This window comes from Astatotilapia calliptera, chromosome 18, assembly GCF_964374335.1.
Source record: "Astatotilapia calliptera chromosome 18, fAstCal68.1, whole genome shotgun sequence".
Lineage (NCBI taxonomy): Eukaryota > Metazoa > Chordata > Actinopteri > Cichliformes > Cichlidae > Astatotilapia > Astatotilapia calliptera.
Genome location: NC_137439.1, coordinates 11086408 through 11103224, shown reverse-complemented (window position 1 = coordinate 11103224; position 16817 = coordinate 11086408). Strand labels below are relative to the sequence as shown.

The following is a 16817-nucleotide window of genomic DNA, read 5'->3' as shown; positions in this document are numbered from 1 at the left end:
TTCACTTAACTCATCAAAATAAAGTTGTAAAGCAAATGGCTTGCATCTTCCGTCGAACACTTAAATTCATTTGGGTTACTTTATAGATAGCCATTACAGGTCAAAAGCCTAATAACCTCAAATCCTTCCATACATAGCCAGCCAGACAACCAGTTGGCTCCTCAGTCAGCCATTGTCACCACATTTATTGAATCTTGGTATATCAGTGTTAGATAACTGTGCTCAGAGAGGCCTGACTTTGATGGGTTGAGTGCAGACAAATTTAGCCAAAAAAAAAAAAGTGAACAACTGTTCAAGACTGTTCTTCATTTTCCAGGGCCCGGCTCTAAACTAAATGATATATGGAGCGTTTGCAATCCCGGCCCAAAGGTTCTGTAACAACCTACCCAAGGAAATCAGGTTGTTGGAGTCAGTCACCTCCTTTAAGTCATATCTTAACCCATGCTTTTATCTGATACCTCTTCTCAACTTGACTTTTAATTTCCCTTTTGCACTTTGTTTTATTCCCTAAATTTTGCAAATTCTGTTATTATAGGTTTCCAATTAGTAACTATTACAACTGAGCAGAGTTTGCTTTGTTTTGCTGGTCCTGTGAGGAACTTAATAACATGACGTCCTAAAACAGTAGCTATGTAAATAAAGTTTTTTATTGTTATTTATATAAGATGAAAAAAAAACATAAGAGAAGGCCTCCAGGCCACCTTTTGCCTCTCTGTAAGGATCCTCAAGTGATGAACTGGAAAAACTTCAAGGACTTCCCATGTTCCACTATAAAGATAACTACAACGGAAACTGCCCTTGATGTCTGTAATGGGGAAAAAGTTAAGCACAAAGCAGTTCCAATTACTTACAGGAGGAATAATCACAGGTTTGGCCTGTAAACCGATATAAGATGATATTAAATCATGTTACACACTCACTGACAGTGTTCCACAAGTTGAACCGAGGCAAAAGATATGAACCGTGCATCCGTACAGTAACTCTGCTCCAGCTTAAAGAACAATAAGGTTCACCTTTAAGACTGCAAGATATAAAGTAGCATTTTGGAGGCTTGATCCATCAGGGTGTAAATAAGTAACATTAATATATTTCAAATATGTCTAACAGAAATAAAACTACACAGTGCTAAATAGAGACCGGGGCTCATTTGAATTTGCTTCACTTCAGCTGACAGACACTGTCAAATGGCTAACGTTGCCACCGCAGTGACATTTGTTTCCATTTGCATAGATGACCGTTTGTATCCGTGCTTTCCTTTCCATGGGTCTACTGTTATCCAGGGCTACAGTGGGAAAAAGTTTTCCCTCCTGCTTTGATTATTAAGAGTAAAGGGCACGAGAGCTGAGCATGTCCACTGAAATATGGCATAAATAAAAATGTCTCTCAGTTTTACATCAACATGCAAAAACCATACAGGATGATATCCATTGGTTAACAGAAGCAACGTCAAAATTTCCACCAGCAATACGTTCAACAGATCGTGACACAATGCGACCACAGCTCTGAGGCTTGTCGCCTAATACAGTCGCAACTGCGAAAATCTTCCGTCTACGCCCTGACAATGATATCAATATATAAAACCCAGTTAATTTAACTGTATTACTTGATAAACAAACCAAAACAACAACAAAAAAGTCATATGGACCCAGCCCATAGTGTCAAGTGTCAATGATTAAAAGACAAATGGAATTTTGGTGGCATTTTGGTTTACAGTGCACAACACAAATTGGAAACGGGTCGCTTTTTACCAGCATGTCAGCAGGTCTGAGATTCCCAAATAACAGAGAGGAAGTTGGAAAAGATTAAACGATCTGGAGAAAACTAAGTTTGAAATAAGCACATTTTCAGGTTAATGGGAATTAAAGTAGTTTACAGGGAAGGGGACATCATTTGGTGCATGTTATTTTTTTTAGCCATCACAGCTTTACTTATTAATTAAGAGAAATGTAAGAAGTCAAAGGTTATTGTGTACCACTTCTCCACAACACAAAACATGACATCATCTGTCCAAAAATATGCTTCCACGTTTCAAACCGGCGCCAACAGATGAAAGCCACAGGTTGCCGATTGGCCGTGTTCCTGCACTGCTGTATTAGATATCACGCCTAGTGGCACTAAGTGACAATGTAGTGGTGACACTGACGGCACAAGTGAAGCCTGAGACCGATGACAAGCACAGACGCTCCAAACAGAGCCATGTTGTTCCCTTTGGCCTGGCCGGGCCTGGGAACTCAACGCCGACTCTCCCCACGGCCCCGGCCCTCACACAACACAACACCAAGACTACTGCAGGCACTCTCACTGTGGGCCCCAAATGCCTTTAATGGTTATTCTTGTAATGTCTGAGCTTAGCACAGTTGCAAGATCCAAAAAAAGAGCATCTTATTCCAGATAGCTTCAACATTAGCAATGAAACCTTATCAGAAATTCATTGTAAAAACACACAGCCAAGAGAGATCAAACCCACAAATAAACTTATGTCCATCTTGTCTTATTTCTCCATATAACTGGCAACATTTTTAGAAGCTGAAACTGTACAAGGATCGAGAACAGCAGTAAAAGTTTACAGGGGAGAAGCTCGAAGTGAGCAATTTGTTTACTCCTAAAATTAACAGCGCCACTTGGGTCTAAAGATACAGGAATGCATACAGAAATAGGAATCAATTTTAAGACTTCTTAATAAGGACAAATGGATACCAGTTCCACAGGAGAACAATACCAACTCTAGCGGTGTGATGTAGTTTTATCTCTTTGTATAACAACTGACCGTCTATCGCGTGAAGAGTTGCCTTAACTTATTCTTAACAATAACACTGTGGGTGGTTCATCATGCCCAGTGTCACTAGTCTTTGGACCAGAAGGAACTGCAAAGATAAAAGACTCTACTGGCAACAAAGTTTTCCAAATATCAGCAGAGGGTTGATACTCTTCTAGTCATTATCTGGAACTTGATTGTCTTAAATCCCGTCGTCTAAAGTTAAAGTTTCTGAGCACATCTTGAAACCATTTCAAAACTCAAAAATTGGAGCCATATTCTTTTACTATTTCTACATTTCCTCGTCTGTCTAGCTTCTTCTTCTCCTCCTCTCATTGTTTGTCAATCCAAGATAATTTAAAAAAAGAAAAGAAAAGAAAAGAAAAAAAAAATTCTGATTAGAGAAATGTGAATCAGGTGACACGCCGTGCCAGTTCCAAGGACTGGTGTAGTTCAAAACCTTTTGGGAAGCTTTTGACAGAGCTTAAAGTCAACTTTGCTCAATTTGAATAGCATTATTTCACTTAAGCAGTTTCCTGTAAGCTCCCCAAATACACAGGAAAGGGAGAAACTAGCATGATTTTGCTTGAATCTAACTTTGAGCTGAAATCAGGATACAGCAAAGGACGGCTAACAGCTACACATTTATTAATGTTTCACTGTGTTTATCTCAGTCATGTTATTTATTATTTCACTAATACATACCAATGCAGTATATTTCAATTCCTGAATGCATCTGCAGCTCCTCTACATCCTTCCACCCCAGAGTATCCAGGGTTTTTTTTTCAGAATTTGGAAGAGCAGCACACAGAGTAAGTAAACTTTTAGAGTTTAAACCTCTAATAAAGGTTCCCTAACTAGGCTTTCTATTATGTAATTCGTTTCCAATTTGCTTTAAAATTTTCCCACGTCTGTTCTATTTTATTTTAGAAACATTAGAAACCTTGTAATGGTATGCGTTCTCGGTCAGGCCTCCATGGAAAAATAGATTTTAATCTTTAAGGGACTTCCTGTTTAAATAAAGGTTAAATTAGAAAATGTTGTGTAGCCTGATTTTGCCTTACGATTCCCAAATTCTTCCTTAAAGTGAGGATCACAGCTTATATCCGACTTATATCGGCAGATACTCAAAGCCAAGGTATCAAATCGGAAGTGGAAGTATAGAAAGTTGGATCAGGGCATATGTAAACTGAAAACCTCTGACAAGTAAATATAAAACTTTAAGACATTTCATGACCTTACTTTTCTTTTTAAAAATCTTTAAAAATTCCTAAAGACCCTCTGGAACTGTGGTTCCTGAAATTTCACACCACTGGTTAAAACACAAAGCTGAGCAGCTGAAACATAAACTGCACTCGATTCCCCTGAAATAGCATGTCAGTGCTTTCTCGCTCCTGTTAACCTGAATTAACAATAATAAAATTCAAAACGTCCCTCTGTGTATCTGTAGCTCTGTATCAGTTTGTTATTCCTGTTCTGTGGCACTGCACACCCAGTGTCAAACAAGGAACACTTTGAGAATTATGTAAAACATTATCTACATTTCCAACACATGACCTCGTGTTATCGAATGGCTGATCGCACACTGAAAAGATGTGCTCCGACTAGTTATCATTTCCATACTTAAGTTCATATCCTGCATAGTAAACACTATGCCCTTACCCATAGGGTAGTTATGAAGGTGTGTGTGTGTATGTGTGTGTGTGTGTGTGTGTGTGGGGGGGGGGGGGGGGGGGGGGTCATATTGTCATAATGAACAAGAAATCACTGAAGGAATACATGATTAGGTGTGACAACTTTGATATGCACAGTTGGAGAGACAGCAAATGTATACCTTCACATGCCATCAACCACACAAGACAAAAGCAGCACCTGCTCTCACACATACTCACACACGTCCAAAGGTCTTACCTGTGAATAGTCAAAGTCAGAGAGGGGTGCTATGCTTTTGATGTAGTCAATTCTGAATTGGTCCTCTGGGTTGGCTAGCGGGACTGGGGGTATTAAAGTGCTCATTGCAGACACTATAGTCTAAGGAAAAAAAAAAAAACAAGCATTAAGCAGGATGAACACAAGGGGGTGGGGGGAATCTGATTGTAAGCCTGTATAATAATCAGTAAAATGGGATTGCAGAGGGATTCTGTGTATCAACAGAGACATTGAGCACATTTGGGAGGTGATGCAGATGAAACTCACCACTATGGCATCCTTCACGTTTTTCCGAATATCTTGGATTTTCTGTTTCTTTTCCCTGTGTGGGGAAGACAGAACAGAGACATCCCACCACATTAGACGAGTAACACAGAGTAACAAATTAAACATACAGGCCATGTGCTGTGTCTCAGTATACGTCCCAGCACTGGCAAAAACATATGCATGATTTCTTCCTACATATAGCATATTTTTCCTGCACAATTTACCACATTTTGTCAAACTTCAGAGCAGCAGGGCTGTACATAGAGTTTCTAAAAAAAATCCTTTATTAAGACGCAGGGTTCCTCCCAAGTTAAAATGTGCATGTAAGCAATGAGTTTGCCACCTTGCTAAACCACTATTATTTTCGGCCATTTGAGAAATAAAGATGTATTTAAAGCTCAAGTAAATTAAACCCCCCTGAAATCCTCTTCGGTGGGCACCAATTATTTGTACATGTAGGTGGTGGGGGACCCTGTATATGACAATCCCACCCTCCTCTTCCCCAGATCTTGAAACTGCAAGATCATGCCTCCCTCAGTCAGGGAAATAAATTAAAAGCACACAAAAACAGGGTTTTCATATAGTTACATGACTCTGACATAAAGTGGGCCTGTTTAAAATAGCCCACTGTTAAGATCAATGCCATGCAAGGCCTTGCAGCAAAACAAATCATCAATAATAGGCCTGTGTCGATCACAACCTTTCACCCTCTCACATAAAACAGGAAACGGCAAATTATTTGCCATCTGTGTAACACTGACATCCTCACATATGTATGATAACTGTGCACGAAAAGAAGAGGGTGTGTGTGTGTGTGTATAGAGAGAGAGAGAAGGAGGGGGGAGGACGATATTAGCTGGTTTGCATGGGAAACTGGGCCCAACAGGCGCTGCAGTGCCTGGGGAAAATCCATTCACAGGCTATCTTCTGGCCTCGACAATGTTATTCATTAAGAGGGGAGCCATAAAAATAATCATTAATGCGATTTTTTTTATCATGTTGGCGCTTAACAGGCGTACTGAGCAGCACTCACTCTGCGTTGAAGCCGTTGACGTGTAGAATCCTCATCTGCTTCACAATGGTGCTTTTTCCGGACTCTCCCGCACCTTCGAAAATACACACAAACACATCACAAAATGACCACAAACACGGACATCCTGATTAGCGTGAACCCCTTCCACAGCACCGCAAAAGAAAGAAAGAAGAAAAAACCCAACAAAATCTGGAAATGAAGCCAGTTAATTGTAGGCTCCGGAGCTTCGCTTCCATCAATATCCACCCCCATGACATATTATTGCAAGCGCTGTCAAATGGGGCTACGTGTTCGGTAAACGAAAGGGATTACGGTTAGCTCACATTTCAGACAGCCATCACCACAGAAAGCAGCCTTACCCAGTAATAAGAGCCTGTGTGTGGCTTTGTACGCTTGTCTTTCCTTTTGCAACTGTTTTTCTATCTTTTTATTAGCCTCTCGTTGTGCCTTTTCGTCGATGCGTTGATCTTCAGTCTTGCTGTTGCCCAAACAACCCATCTTCCGTCGCCCTAACCCTTCCTTGTGGAATCGTTAAAAAATATATATATATTCTTTTTTAAAATGAAACCTGGGATGATATTGCGGGTTGAAATGACACAAGAAGGAGTCTGGTGTGAAATAAAAAAGGTTAAAAAAAATCACAGCGAGGCTTCTCCGTCGGAGGGAGGAATATGTTCCCCGTTACAATTCCGCTTTAGCCGCAGCCAACCGTCATCCAAACCGTTTGCTAGTTTACAAACCAAACGAAGAATAACGACTCGCTTCAACGGAGAAATCTAAAAAAAAATAGACATAAATAAGAAGAGAGAGGGGGGATTCAGTTTCTGGGAATCCAGTCAACTGTTCCTATCGCGTTTCCAACCCCTCTCTTCTCTCAGTATTTTTTTTTCTATCTGAATTTCTATCAGTATTTCTGTCTCTTTAACTCAGCACTGCCTCTCTCTGTAGCACCAGGAAGTAGCCGTGCACCGTGGAGGTGGAAAACAAACCTGCGTTAAACTGTAACATTAACAACCCGCACTCATAGAGCATTTTAGAACGTGTGTGCCAAAATACGACGAGCCATTCCAGATTTAGTCCGTTTGCTGTCCCGCTATCAAAGTAATCGAAAGAAAGTGGAAACCCGGACGCGACTCTCTCTCTCGACTGCTTTTGCAGAGGGGCTGGGTCTCTTCTCGTTGGCTTTCAGTCAGTGAGACAGCCCTGACCCTAAACTGGCAACCCAGTTACAGCGACTGTCTGCGTGCGCAATGGGCTTTTACCTGGCTGAGGTTTTTACAATAGACTACAGGTCTGGCAACACATCACAGCGGTCGCGGGCAGGGGCGTTTCTACGATTTGTAGGGCCGATGTCACACGACAGGCCCCACCGGAAGTTAGACTGTTTGATAAAAGAAAATACATATGTAGAGAAATGGGGCACAAAGCACAGTGTTTACTAATATACTATTACTATAATCCCAATTCAGTATTTATAGAGAAGTTTTAGCATGCCAGTACACTAAAATTTTAGAAAGTAAAATGCTCATTAACCAGAATAGTTAATTATTGATTAATGGATCATCTTTAATTTTGTTTTTCATGTTTGTTTGTTTTTTGTTTGTTTTTTTAAACTAGAACAGAAGTCAATGATTGTGGGAAATAATAATAATAATAATAAATACTGAAAGATCTGTAGTTCAAATATAGAAATTTTCTGTGTGTTTTTTTTTTTTTTTTTTTTTTTTAAAAATGTAGTTTTCAGTTTTTAAATTTCCAACATAGCCGTTTCTCTGAATAGGTATGGGCCCCACTTTAATGCATAATTGTGCACATCACATTCATTTTGCAGCTACAGATGATTTTAACTATATAACTATTGCTGTATGTCGCTATCTATAATAATAATAACAATAATAAGTCATTTATAAGTAGATTTCTATTTTTAGGTTCTGCTAGTTAATTTACTTATTGAAGAAAAAAAATATTTATTTATATATATATATATATATATATATATATATATATATATATATATAAAAAACACCCAGCACGCCCCTGCGGGCGGTTTATCCTTCAAGCTCGGGTCCTCTACCAGAGGCCTGGGAGCTTGAGGGTCCTGCGCAGTATCTTAGCTGTTCCCAGGACTGCGCTCTTCTGGACAGAGATCTCCGATGTTGTTCCCGGGATCTGCTGGAGCCACTCGCCTATCTTGGGAGTCACCGCACCTAGTGCTCCGATTACCACGGGGACCACCGTTACCTTCACCCTCCACATCCTCTCGAGCTCTTCTCTGAGCCCTTGGTATTTCTCCATATATATCTCTGAAGGAATATCATAGGAAGAGCCTCCCATATGTTTGACTCTCTCAGAAGCAAAACTCAAAGTACTTTTTAAAAAATAATGTTTCACAGTATAAATATGTAGAAAGAAATACTGGGATTGCATGTTCTACAGTAAAATATACAAACCAACACTAATGACCTCTGCAGACCTTTAGGCATCAGTGCATAAAAATCAAAATAATTTTGTAGTTTATATCATTGCATTTGTTTAGCAACAACTCTGAAAACAACTGTCACTGAGCAGAGTTCAGTGCTACGAGATAAAAGCTTTACCACATAAAACTAAAGAAAAACTCAACTTGAATGATGGAAAAATGAGTCAGAAATGCCACAGCCTTCTCTTGGCTCAAGATTCATTAAGACAGGCTGAGACGAGGTTGAAAACTGTTCTGTGATCTGACAAATGAAAATTTGAAATTACTTTCATGGATGCTGCATATTCTAGGCTAAAGAGAAGTGATGACGTTTTCAGGGAAGGCCTTTGCTTATTTCAGAAATACAATGCCAACATTTCCAGCACTGTAACAGTGAGAGAGTCCAGGTGCTAAACCGATGTGCCTCGAGTCCAGATCTGTCACCCACTGAAATCACTTCGCATATTATGAAGAAGAAAATGAGACAAATGAATCCCCATTGTTGAACAGTCACTTATCAAGCCTTGAAAACTTTCCTGGGAACTCCTTGGTTCCTAGGAAATGGTGATACCACACGGAACTGTCTCAGTTTTTGACTGAGATGTAGTGCTGGCAGGAAATTGAACATAAACACATTATCTTTCTCATTTAAGAGAAACCTGACAGGGATTTTGGGATAAACATTGAGCATTTTTAGCTTTGATGTAATCATTTTGCTGGTGAAAAATAAAATGTTGCATGTTTAAGTAGTTTTAACTGTGGCATTGCAGCATTTACTTAAGTAAAGCATCCGAGAACCTCAAGAGATAAATTTGAGAAAACCTGATTTTTTCCAGAATTTTGTCTGATTCTTCCCATTTTAGTTTTGATTCCTGGACAACTTTAACTGTTGTTAGGTATGTCTTTTCAGTTGCTTATTAACACACATATTTAAATCAGCCAATCACATGACAGCAAGCAAAGACACCATGTATGCATGTAGGTCAAGAAAGCTGTAGTTCAAGCTGAGATTAAAAATAGAGAGGAAAGGTGATTTAAGTTACTTTGAATGTGGTGTGGTTGTTGGTATCAGACATGCTGCTCTGAGTATTTTAGAAACTGCACAGATTCCCCAAACCATCATCTCTAGGGTTTTAAGAGAATGATAGTGGCCTAATGGTGTTTGGGATATTTTCTAGGCAAACTTTGGGCCTCTTCGTACCAGCTGAGCATCATTTAAAACACTACAGCCTACCTGAACATTATTACAAAGCTCAAATCATCTGAAAATGGTTTCTGAAACATGAGTTCACTGCACTCAAATGGCCTCCACAGTCGCCAGATCTCAATCCAATACATCATCTTTGGGATTTGGTGAAAGGAGAGATTCGTGTCATGCATGTGCAACTGATGAATCAGCAGTAACTGTGCGACGCTATGATGTCAATATGGACCAAAATCTGTGCTGAAAGCAGCTCTGAATGCAAAAGGGAGTCCAACACAACACTAGCAAGGTGTACCTAATAAAGTGGCCACAAGCATGTATATACTGAAATTTCTGAGCAATTTGAGACACTCCATAAAACAAGATCTAGCAACGTGATAAGTTACATCTAGTCAATCGCTCTGCTGTAAAATTGCAGTGATACTAACAAGAGATAAAATGTTGTTTAGTTCTATTAAATAAGCATAATGTTATCCTCAACCTGATCTCAAACTGCAAAGTCCAAATGACGGAGCACAGGAGTATTTTAATTATACGTTAAGCAAAGATAAAAGAAATGCCTTTCTTCTGAGTTTCATCCTTTGTGAAACTCAATGCTCAGCACACATTAAAGCCATGTTTGCCACCGACACAGTTTACACGCCTGCCCGCCGTGCCGTGTGGCGGGCTCACTAAAGAGATGTTTAGGATGTTAAATAAGTGCTTAGTGCCACGTCTTCCTTACTCATAAATGTTTACCTACCAGAGGCTAAACCAATAAACCAACCGTAAACCATGGACCACCACAGAATGAAGGATTTATCCCAGAGACCATCCATCTGACAGTTTTGCCAGAGCTTAGACCTGCAGTAGAGCTACAACCACATGAACGGCCCTCAATTAAGATCAATTAAAGGCATTTGATAAAGTTTGCTTGTGATGGCTTTTCTTTCTTTCTTTCTTTCTTTCTTTCTTTCTTTCTTTCTTTCTTTCTTTCTTTTTAAAGTTGGCATTTACGGTTACATTTAAATTTAGTTTTAAATTTAGAACAGCATTGCGTTATTTGTCAAAGCAGTATTTACGAAACAAACTCATTTTATTCACGTCATCACAACGTCTCATAGCTCTCGCTAGTCCCGCCTTCCTGTGTTAAAACACAAACTATCAGTACCAGTCTGCTGCATTCAGGTTTTAAAAACTAGCCGCAAAATGTACTGTACATATTAATACCATCACTAAACGCGTCACTGAACAACGAGGTTATTTTTGAAACATATACCAAGGAATCTGCGATTATTCTGTCCGAAATGCAAATACCAGTTTCCTGTAGTGAAATTAGTAGAACAAAGTTACCCAGCATGCAAAACCACTCTTGAACTCTCACTACCACCATAAATACTCCATCACCAAAAGAGGGAAAAATCCGGCTGCCGGCCTGAGAAAGCAAGGTCAAAACAAGTGGCTGGCCCACACCACCCTCTAGTGGCTACGCGCAGAATTGCACGCAGGCTGTCGAGCTCCCCATGAATGATGCAGAAGTAGGTTTTGCTGCATAAATTATTGTCCTTTTTAGGAAGTACCGTCTGATATTTATATTTAGCTTGCCGCTGCTTCCTCTTAACTAGACTAAAAGTGTGTGCCAATACTCATTTTTCTTTTAAGTCCCTCTCCAAACAAAGATTGCTCTCATTTATCTGTACTTCACTTGAAGTCCTTTTTTTCTGCCATCTTTGTCCAGCATTTGACACGAGTCACATCTAGTGAAGGAGAAAGGTTTCTCAATGTTCCACCTAAATTCAATCTGTATCTGCATGAACAGCAGAACTAGCTTTTGATATCATGTGCAAAAACATGCAACTTTTAGCAGATGCATGATTTGTATCCTGTGGAGACATGAGAAAAAGATAAAGAGAGATGGGGCTTAAAGAATCCCGACTTGAAATCGCAGGGAAAACTCTACACAAACAGGGGTGATGGTAGAAGAATTACATCCGGGGGGTAAAAAACAAAAACAACAAACCGTCTTTATATCTTATTTTGGAGCAAAGAAAAAAAATCAGCAAACATAAGCAATTTTTGTCAGATTTGACAGGCAAGTCTATACATATGATTTTTGGGTCCACTGAAGTTAAAGTTAATTTTCATAAAACTTCAGGATAACAATCAAAATAGGCGATCAGAGGGCTTTGAAGGTGGTACTGAGAACTGGCTTTTGAGTGAGGTACGAGGCCTTCTGTCTAGCAGTTAAACTTTTGAATGTGTGAAAGAGTTTTAATCTATCAGTGTGACATCTGTAAAGGTCACTATGAAAAATCAATCAGTGCCTCCCACCTGACTCTGAGCCCTAAAGTACAAAGGATGGGTTGAAATTCAGGACCTTTTTTTATATATATTATTTTTCCAGCAGTTTTGAGACCTCATTACTTTAATGAGTAGTGAGTAATAAATGTTACCTGGATGTGCTATCTGTTTTCTGATCATTCCCACAATAAAACAATAAAAGGTTATATCATCATGGCTCTTTAAAACAAGTTAAAGAATATGAAAAGCCCCATTTTGATACCATCTTTTATACTGTGTCAAAAAGATTCTCTAACAGTCTTATTTTGAGTGTTTTAGGGCTTTTAAAATATAAAACGTGAGGACCAAAGTTTGCATGCTTTCATTAAATAGAGTAAGGTTATTAAATTAGCCAATTCTGACAGGGTGAGGTGGGAACATTTTTCAGATTTGGCCTGTTGATTTTATATAGTAGAAGACATACTTGCCAATTAAGGTCTGTGTCAGTGTATTCACATGTGCAGCCTTGGAAGCAGCTCTCAGATCAGTATTACAAGTAAATCTGTTTTTTGTCTGACATTAATAGTTCTCCCCTCCATTTTCACTCTTACATGTATCCACACCTCGAGTGACTCGGGTTTATTTCCCATACCCGCTTAAAGCCCCTTAAACACAGCTGCAAATGCTGCACAGTTGCACTGTGCAAGTAAAACACAGGCTTTACCAAAACTATTGCACTTTACATTTAATATAGTCAAATATAAGGCTTTCTGGCTGGGAAAAGATTATAACTGCCAGTGGGCTGTAACGGCAGACCTAATAATAACTGACACTTGAAAGAGTTCTTTTCTCCACATAAATCTTCTACACTTATTTACTGGCCCGGCTATAATTGAGGCATGTATTGTATAAACAAGGCACGCGTCCAAATGATATGCAGCTAAAATTAGCCTCCTTGAAATTTTTTCTGAGGCTGGAAAGAACTTTACAGCACTCTCTGTGGGGACAGAGGCTCTTGATAAAGCATAAATTATACTGTAAGCACAACGTGAAGAACAACCACGGTCCAATGTCCTTCGAATGTGGCGTGGTTCACTCTGATGAAGCAATCACAACTATCAAGACAACTCACACTGCGACCTTGCTATCAGTATCATAAACACGACTGTAATTCATACTCCAGTACCTGCTGTTGCTCATTACATTAACTGGGAACTCTAAGCAATGAGTAGCAAAGTTCAGGAGTGGTCAATGATAAAACCCATTTAGACAGAAGCAAAGTTCAGTTGCCTCTGCTTGTATTCGAAAGGGCTGGGGGTGGGGCCTGTGTGAATGAGTAAGCTTTTCCAAAGTGTGCATGTTTTCACATGGAGGATAGGGACTCAAAAGGCAAACAAAAACAAAACTAAAAAGCACATCTCGTAGGGACTTCCAACGAAATCCGCATTTAGCCAGCCTACCTCGTTTCAGTGATCGTTTCGGTCAGAAGTACCACATTGTTAGCAGCCTGTTGTTCAGGCTTATGAAGGCGATAAGGCTGAGATATGAAACAGCCAGTTAAGGACATCTAGGAAAGCTGTAACAGATATTATCAGAGGACTGTGGAGAATCTGAGCCAAGAGGCCAAACAATAAAGTAACTTCCTCTCCAAGAAATCATAGGAACTTTCCTTCCAGTTCCCATCCCTGTATTCCTGCACTGCAAGTAAAAAATGCACTACTTCACATTTTCTGAAGTGTCTTTTATTTGAACACGCCTAATAAAGAATGTTTTTACTGTAGGTTTGAAGAAAATATAACATTACTGTGCTGTGAGAAGTCCAGATAATAATAATTACACACAGATCCGTGACTTTCTGTGTCTAAACAGATAAATGAAGAGGCCTATTTTTGACTAAAATGAGCCATCTTGCTTTGCAATTCAAACACATCGGATATGTTAAAGTTGCAGAGCATGTGGCAATCTCATAACCTTTAATAAAGGGATGCATCTTCATTAGAGAAGCTATCATTAAATATTTCATTTATATTTCTGTGTAACGTCGTCAGTAAACTACACAAGCAAGCTTTAACCTCCTGAAAACCGGCAGTGCCTTAAACTTTGCTATGCTATTTAAAGAAAACTTCCCATATGAGGAAAAACTTTTTTTAGTATGTAACAGTTATGTAACAAAGTTACAACTTCCTGTTCAAGGATGAAAGCTTAGTTTTTATTCTTATCAGGTATCCAACTAATCCCAAATAGATCCCAAACAGGAACTCGGGTCTCAGGAGGTCAAAAATATTGGATCAGAAGTGATTTACCTTCACAGGCTGACTTATTTTGTCAAATTGCAATTTTTAAATGTCTGAACAAACTAGTCACAGATCTGCTCCATAAAATTGATTTTAAAATTCCACTATTGATGCTTTGCAGAAAGATCTACACTTAAACACTCATATATACTTTTTGTTGCATCCAAAGGCACTACAAAGAAAGTGGTTGTTTTGTCTTTTATGTTGAGGGTATTTGTACATTTTGCACTATTACGCAGTTTTTAACGATCTGACTTTGTATGCTTCCTTGATGGTGGCCTTTCCTGTAAAAGGTTTGCTCTCGATGGGACTTCCTGGTTAAATAAAAGAAAATTTGATCAGTCCCCTTTCGAGGTTAAAAGGTCCAGAGAGCTGGAAAACCCTGCCATAAGAAATAAAGACATGACTGATTTTACAACTTTTAACACCGAGGAAAAACTAAGGCAAATCTGTGATCACTCTTCTCAGGGACTGTTTTTTTTTTTTTTTTTTAAATCTGTTCCATTTTATTATTTCTTTATGTTTATTTTACACCTAATTTGCAAATTATTTGTGGCTAGAAGTCCTACAATTATGACTACATATATATTTTATTTAAATATAGTGCATGCAACGTCCCTACTATATACATAAACAAATATGAATCACTTCTATTTCCATTATCCGTCATTATGAGTCACATTTTTCCACTTGTCAACGATCTAAAGAACATAAAGAAAGTCAACCTGCTATCACAGAAGACCAATGAATGAATCTCACAAATATCTGTATTTAAAAAAAGCTTGAACGTGTGAAGTTTTGCTAAAATACTTTTTTTTTAAATGATGAAATGTCTCAGCTCCACAAGAAATTATCTTTATTTCTGTATTCGAACATAAAATCTTGGAAAATGAAGAAAAATTATTTACTTTTAGGAAAAGAAACTGTTTCAGCTTCACTTCAGCAGGTTAACATCATATTTTCCAAGTTAGTGCTGAATTAAAATATTACTCATCAGCTGTTACCATATGAAGAAAAAGCCTAACACAGCATCCGAACATTTACCTGATTGTATAAATATTACCAAAGCGTGCTCAAAGCCTAGCACGGCAGCCCATTTATGGTCCGCATTCGTTCCTCTTAATCATTGTTATTTCACTAAATTACTGCAGCAAATACAAACAGATAAAGTGACCCAGATTAGGCACCATACGTTGCGTTGAAATGTAACACTATTTGAAAGGTGTCCACTTTCAGAGGAACACAAACCACCTCAGTCCACTGCAACAGGAGTCCTGCTGGAGACTGGCAGGATATAAAGCCCCAGAGGCCTCTCGGGAGAAGCCAGAGGTGGCCCGCAAGGGCTGCTGGGTGTACCAGGAGAGTCAGCCAGCTCCCAAAAATAACTGTGATCCTATGGAGGCAGATCACGCTGAAGTAACACAGGTCAAACATGCTGTAAGCTTCCATGGAAGAATGTATGACAGTGGCCTGTGCGGCTTCATTAGGATGAGCCATTTCTTCCTGTGTGTAATTAGTGGGAGCTGTTTACTCAGGAAATTAAACTGGCAGCCATTTATAATAATCGAGGAAAGAAGCAGTGCACTTTTCGAAGTAGAGGAAATGCATGCGATACAGCATCAAGCCTGGCATGAAACTGCGAAAAACAAAAGAGCATCAGTTCTGTTTTTATTGTAAATGTGTCGACATCTAAGTCTTTTATAATCAGGTTAGCCCTGGCCACCTTTAAGCTTCTGCTCCTGGTCAAGATTTTCTCTCTTGAAAAAAAAAAATCAAGTGCTGTGCAAGTTTTCTTTTACAGTAGAGGGGTGAAATAACACAAATTACAAGATACATCTATATAAAATATGACAGTATTAATTAAAGTGTAATCTCAAAAGCAGCTGGAGGGCTGAATTCAAAGATGGGTGTTACATTTTCGTTTCTGCGCTGAATGCTCTGCGAGGTGGTCGAAATGAGCTCTAAGCCATTTCCGCTGGTGAAGAGGTCCAGCCCAAAATCGCCATCATTCTGAGCATAAGACTGGAAATCATATAAACAATCCATCTATGGGACCCAGTGATGGTCTGGTTAAGTATACAAGTCCTGTGGTTTATATAAACACGTTTAAAATCAATACGTGTCCCACATACTTATTTAAATATGAATTTGCTGGTTATGGGTTTTTTTTCCACACTATAATAATTTACTGTATACAAAGGGCCATAACCCCCAATTATTTATTAAACTGATCACTTACAAAGGCTGACAAATCTATGTGAACTTGTAAATTCTTCATAAATGAAGGTGTAACCATCAAACCGAAGGTCAGAACTGGGATCAGTCTGTAAGTTTGTACTCTGAGTGGATCATTTTATCATATTTGTTTGGTTATTTAAAATGCAGACTCTAAATGTGCAACAGTTAGCAAAAAGGTCATTTTTTATTATATTATACACATATAGAGAACTCCAGAGTAAATATGATCTAATACTACAAGTCACCATAATATGCTTTAAAATATTATTTGAACCATTTATTCAATTGGTTAACTTTTTTTTTCAAAGACAGACTATTTTTGGTGTCTCTGGGCAGATAACGCACTTAAAAATAAAACTTTAAAGAATCACAGGAGCCAA

General features: G+C 38.8%; 1 protein-coding gene across 1 annotated transcript in view; it reads right to left on the bottom strand.

Moving 5' to 3' along the window:
* LOC113009954 (guanine nucleotide-binding protein G(olf) subunit alpha) overlaps positions 1–16817 on the bottom strand; it is a 51877-nt gene that overhangs the window by 32586 nt on the left and 2474 nt on the right. Inside the window, exons 2-4 of the mRNA XM_026148654.2 lie at positions 5985–6057; positions 4952–5006; positions 4667–4786 (exon numbers count right to left, since the gene is read on the bottom strand). Coding sequence (XP_026004439.1) covers positions 4667–4786; positions 4952–5006; positions 5985–6057 — 248 coding nt within the window. The remainder of the gene's footprint in view (positions 1–4666; positions 4787–4951; positions 5007–5984; positions 6058–16817) is intronic.